The 6000-nt window shown below is 50.2% G+C and overlaps 1 protein-coding gene across 2 annotated transcripts in view; it reads right to left on the reverse strand.

The window, feature by feature from the left end:
* SLC16A14 (solute carrier family 16 member 14) overlaps positions 1 to 5057 on the reverse strand; it is a 28925-nt gene extending 23868 nt beyond the window's left edge. Inside the window, exon 1 of one of the 2 annotated variants that reach the window (XM_044380914.3) lies at positions 4926 to 5057. In XM_044380914.3, the coding sequence (XP_044236849.2) occupies positions 4926 to 5020 (95 nt within the window). In that variant the 5' untranslated portion in view covers positions 5021 to 5057. Of the gene's footprint in view, positions 1 to 4619 lie in introns of both variants that reach the window. The other variant, XM_026491749.4, reaches the window with a different exon arrangement.
* Positions 5058 to 6000: the final 943 nt, after the last annotated feature.

The following is a 6000-nucleotide window of genomic DNA, read 5'->3' on the forward strand; positions in this document are numbered from 1 at the left end:
TGACTTCTTCACTGCTGTCACTCTGCATGTCTACCTGGAGATATTATTTTGATTAACATGGAAAATAGTGCAACAGTGCAGGACTGTCAGGTGAAAAACCTTTCGTCTGGAAAGCGAAGTGTGCAGTCAATACAGGAAATATTTTACTCAATTTGAATACTGTGTTCAAATTGAAATCTGTTCTTTTTTCAATTAATTATTTTAAAACAGAAGAAAAAATAAGAAAATAATGATTATTACTAACCACTACATGGTTGTTACTGAAAATCGTGTTGTTGCAACGGAGGAAGGAGGTCTAAAAGGTAATCCCAAATACATGAGGTGCCCCTCCAATGGTGTTCGGGTGTAGACAGGTCAGAGAAGCGGACTGTGGTGGACTGCACAGTGCCCACAGCCTCTTTCTGTACACCCCTGAGCTAAGAATTGTTTTTCCCTTTTTTTAAAGGCTATGTGGTCCATGAAACTTAAAATACTTACTTTCTGACCCTTTCTAGGAAGAGCTGGCTGATCCCTGGACCGTGGCATTGGTTCTGGCTTAGAATTTGTTAGGAAGAAATGGGCTCCAGGGAACCGAGGGGGCCAGTGGAAGAGCAGTTTAATGGATCTGTCCCGAGGCTCCTCCTGACTTTCCCTTTCTTTCATACCTCGTCCTCATTATTATTTTTATCTTTTAAATGATTCTATGTCCTAAACACCCATCCAGTTCTCAACCACTACACTTCCTGCCCACGTTGCTCCTCTCTGCCGGGGTCCTTTTCCACCTCCCCGTTCTGCAGACAGCTGGGAGGGATAAAATGCTGTCTTGCCATGTGATTTCTCCACACTGTCAAAATATCTTTAGGAGTAAGCCCAAACTCCCCTTTGCCACTGCCAGGTTCTCCACAGATTATTTGCCCCCTGGTCCCTGCTCTCATTTCCCCACCTTTGACCTTTGCGCTCCAGCCCTGTGAAGCACCTATAGCTCCTTGACCTTGGCACGGTGTCTTAAGCTTGGGGCATGACCTCTTCTTCTCTCTTTTGGGAACACACTTCTCTCCTTCTAACTTCCTGTTCCTCTTCTGCTCCTCCTTCCAGATTCAGCTAAATATAACAGTGAAACCTCGACATGGTGAGAACCCCCCTCCCCTGCAAACATCTCTAATCTCCAACAGTGGAGTATGTATTCAATCAATCAATCATTGTACAAGGCTGTTTGAAGACATGGAAAGGAGGTATGAATTATACATGGGAGGGCTACTAAATGGGATGTGTGCAATAATCCCTTCGTTGTTTTTGTTAAAAATAGGTATCCATTCACTCCAAGATTGGAGTGAAACAAAAATTGTAAGGGAGATTATTCTTTGGATGATGGTCTTAAAGTAATTTTCCTCCTTTTAATCTACCTTGTTGGTAAAAAAAATGCATAATAAATACATATTAGCTTTATGGTAACAAAATAAAAGTTCCTCTCTCTATCTTTTAAACATCATCCGGATCAGCTTTTTGCTTCTGGTAGATGAGTGGCTGAATTGTAAAAAAAAGAAGGAAGAGGATTCTAGAGCCACTTCCCTGGGGAAGTCTATAGCCTGCCTCTACCCTGCTCTCTCCCGGCAAGAGGACAGCCTGCATGGGGACAGGAAGTGATGGGGCAGCCCTTGCTTTCCAGAACGCGCAGCCCAGAAAAGAGCTGCATTGGCAGAAGGCCCAGAGGATAAACCTACAGAGCGAGCAGAAGGGGCGTTCAGTGGTTCCGTCTCTGCTCCTTGTATGCAGAATTCCAAGAAGCCAGAAAGCAAAGAATCAGGGGAACGACTGGCCTATATGAATAATAATAGCATCGTTTTATTTTATTTTTTAAATTAAAAAATTTTTTTATTAGTTTCAGAGATAGAATTTAGTGATTCATCAGTTGCACATAACACCCAGTGCAACTGGGTGATGGGCATTAAAGAGGGCACTTGATGTAATTACATCACTCATGTTTAATCTGTGGGATAATGCTCAGCTCTGTTTAGTAAGACAAAACAACGCAGCTTGGCATTTCCCTAAAGCCCACTTACATCTATGAAAAAATCTGAAATAATAATATCACAAAAGTTATAGTTTTTCAACCCATGAGTTGAAACAATAAGCATGTTCCTAAGCAATGTTAAGAACTTGATATTCTTACTGAATTATTTATTTTATGGGTTAAGAGATGCAGTTGCCATTGAACTGCTCTCAACATTTCCATTTTATTTGTTCATAAATAAATGACATCGAATAGCATTTAATTGCCAAGATTTATCCAAGAGGCGCAAGGGGGCACGTAGCATACAGTAGCCAATGCAGAGACTGGTGGAGGGCGGGGGTGGCTAAAACGATGTTCTGTCCTGTCCTTCGGAGGCCCCTGAAGATACCCCTGGCAATAGAAACCTCTGCATTTCATATCTAAATCTCTCTATAAGCAATTATTGTTTTGACTAATCACAGTTAACTTACTGCCCGACCAGGTTAACTAAAACAAACGAGAACAGAAAAATAAATTTCTATCCCCTCCACCCCCAAGTTTGCTTTTAGCATTTACATAATTATAAGATACAAAATAACCATTTGAGTATTGTAATCCTAGTCTACAACCCATGAGAAAGAGAGAGGGCTCAAAAGTGAACCAGTGATGGTTCTGGACCACCCTGTCCCCAGTCTCCCTGTCTTTCTCCACCACCTGGCATTCAAGCTCTCCCACCTTCTCCACATGCTGACACACGTGTAAAACATCAACACACATGGGGTACACTGGGGTACATGGAAGCACTGAGTGTGGGGCTTCCTCTAGGATCATACATAAGATGGAACCCATTCCAGGCTGGCCTGTTTGAAGCTCAGCATATAACATTAGGGCGTTGCACAGAAGGAGGTGAAGGAAGGCAATGGGAAGATTATGGGACCACTAGTCAACCTTCCATTTGCCCCAAATGTGAGTTCATAAATGGTGGAAGAGTCATCACAAATGGCGGGAAATGAAGTAACCCATGAAAGCTATGAGATGGAGGCCAGCTACCTATTTATGTGCTACCAGGTTGAGGGGAAAATAATTTAGAACCAGCTGGAGTGTATCAAAGATTAAAACTAAATTAAATTTCCACAGCTCTGTTACCGGGTTAAGTTTCATAAGCACTTTTAATTTGGCTACTATGATTATGTTAGCATGCGGTGAGTTCTTGATAAATGACAAGCAAAGGGGAATCCGCCCAGGTAAAACTAAAATTAGAACCTTCCCGAAAGGTGGCCAAAGTAGGACGGTGACTGGTTCTTCATTAGATGCAGGGGAGTGGTGCGTCCACCTCCAATTGGGCTGTGGGTTCTTTTGCCTTCTAGACCTGGTGTGCAAAGCAATCTTGGGCCTTAGGGGGCGCACTTGAGCCCAACAGGCTGAAGCGGTTAGAGCCGCGATGGCTGGGGAGCAGAGCGAGCGCAGAGGCCAGCGCCGGAGAAACGGAAACCTCCCCTGGGTTCACGCTGTACTGGGGAGAGCTAAACATAATAAATGCCTTCTACAGGTCAGGGACTGTGCTGAGTGGCTGCTCCACACCGATCCTGTCCAGTGGGCATTAATGTCCCATTTCACAGACAAGGAAACTGAGGCTATTTGTCGAACGAGGACAGTAAAGTTCAGAGGTCAAACTAGCAGGTAGTGGGGCCAGGCCCGAGGGTTTCCAAAGCCGACTTTATCCACCCTCCCCCATCTCTCTCTCTCTCTCTCTCTCTCTCTCTCTCTCCTCTCTCTCTCTCTCTCTCTCTCTCTCTCTCTCTCTCTCTCTCTCACACACACACACACACACACACACACACACGCCAGACAAGGCAAAAAGGAATCTTTCTAATCCTCAATAATAATCCTCACCCATCCTTGCTCATTAGCCTGAATCAACTTTCCTGCGGAAAGAAAATGACTGAATTGATAAGCAGAATTCAGTTTCTAAAGCCTCGCCAATGGCCTTGGCCGCGTCTGGCCCGGTAATGGCCGCCCCGGGTCCCTCGCCCCCGTTAGTCTCCCTTTCCTCCCCACCGGGGGACCAGCATCTGGAGCCCCTGGGCTTGCGCGCGCCCCGCTCCCCGGCTCCGCGGTCTGCCCGCTTCCCCCGCGCCCCGAGAGCCCCATCCCGCGCACCGGCGTCCTCCGGCGGGCTCGGAGCCCGCCAGCTCCGCGGGGAAGCGGGCCGAGCGCAGTTCCGGCCGCCTGCGCGGGGAGGCTCCCGCACCCCCGCACGACCCCTAACCGCAGCCCCCGGTCTCGCCCTCTCCGCTCCGCCACTGCCTGGTTCGAGTTCCAAACTGGACTCGAGGAGGCGCGAGCGGGGCCGGCCGGGGTGCCGGAGGGACGCCGTGCGCCCTACCGGACGCACGCGGGGCCCCGGCCGCCGGGGAAGCGAGGCGCGCGTCCCCACGCTCCGCCCTGGCCCGAGGTTCCCCGCCCGCCCCGCGGTGGCCTCGCCCGCAGCTCGCGACCCCCGCGCCTCGGCGCAGCCCTGCCCGCTACCGCCCGGCAGCCTTCCCGGCCCGACCCCGGGCCTGCGCCGCGCCTCGCCGATGTCCCCGCGGAGCAGCGGCCACCCGCGGTCCCGGGCGCCCCCGGGGCCGCGCGGCCTCGGGATACTCACCGCCCGCGATCCGCGGGGCTGCCGCCTCACTCGGCTCCCGGCCCCGACCCCCGAACTTGCTGCTGGCCTCGGAGCCCCCTGAGCGGCTGGGCGTAGAGAGCTGCGGCAATGTCGCCCAGCATCCTGGATGGAGATGCGGGTGGCTGCGGCTCGGCTCTCCGGCCGGCTCCCTGCGCTCGGTGCCCGGCGCCCGGGCTCCTCTGCCGCTCGCTGCCGGGCCAGGGGAGCGTTTCGTGGAACTTCGAGCTCCAGGCCTCAGTCCGTGTGGCTTTAAAAAGGGTACGTTTGGAGGTGCCCGAACCTAACCTGGGCTTTCTTCCAATCGGTGCAATTTCAAATCTCCACGCTTGTTCATTCCTATACCGGCTAATTCTGGTTTGGCAGGAAAAAATTGCAGTCATCTCACGTGCACACTCTTGTGGCCGGTTGAAGTTTATAGCTGGGGCTGCGGCTCGCTAATGCTCCGCACATTTATAACCGGAGGACAGGGATGGAAACCTCACCCCACATGCGCGTGAGAGAAGTCGCTTCCATTTCACTGCGATAGCAGGGACCTGAGGAACAACACCCTCACCCAGGTCTGGGCCGCGAAACACGGCACTTCGCGGGGAAGAGTGGCGCAGGGCCTGCGGTATTCTTGGCCAAAAAGGACTGAAAATCCCTAATTCTTCGTCCCATTCTGGGTCCCACCTCTCATTGCTCTTTTTCCGGTCAGTGTCTGCCCGTTGGGTCTTACACATTCAAGGGCACCAGGCGCAAATTTCACTTCATGTGTATGTACCCTGTTCCCAAGAAAATTCTGTACCCGCGGAAAGTTCTCGATACTTGTTAAGTGAATGGGAATAATGAAGCCAGTGCTATTTTACGTCACCCGAAGGTATTTATAGCAGTTTTCTGGTGCTGTGGTAATAAGTTCCCACACATTTAGTGGCTGAAAACACAAATTTAGTTAATCTTCCAGTTCAGAAGTCTGAAATGGGTCTGACTGAGTGGAAATCAAGGTGTTGGCGGGGTTGTGTTCCCTCTGGCAGTTCCAGGGAAGAGCCGCCGGGTTGCGAGGGTGCTTGCGTCCCTTGGCTTGTGGCCCCTACTCCTGTCTTCACAGCCAGCAGATTGCATCGTTCTATGCCTTTCTCTTTGGCTCACATCCCCCTCTGTCTCCCTCCACGACTTTTAAGGGCCCTTGGGATTACATTGGTTTACCCACTGGTAATTAGATTATTGGATAATCCAGACAATCTCCCTGTTTTAAGGTCAGCTGATTAATAATCTTATTGCCACTTGCAACTTTAATTCCTCTTTTGCCACCTGACCTATTATATTCACAAGTTCCAGGGCTTAGGATGGGGCCATCTCTGGGGGACCATTATTCTGTCTACCA

This window comes from Ursus arctos, unplaced genomic scaffold, assembly GCF_023065955.2.
Source record: "Ursus arctos isolate Adak ecotype North America unplaced genomic scaffold, UrsArc2.0 scaffold_1, whole genome shotgun sequence".
In the NCBI taxonomy this organism is placed as follows: Eukaryota; Metazoa; Chordata; class Mammalia; order Carnivora; family Ursidae; genus Ursus; species Ursus arctos.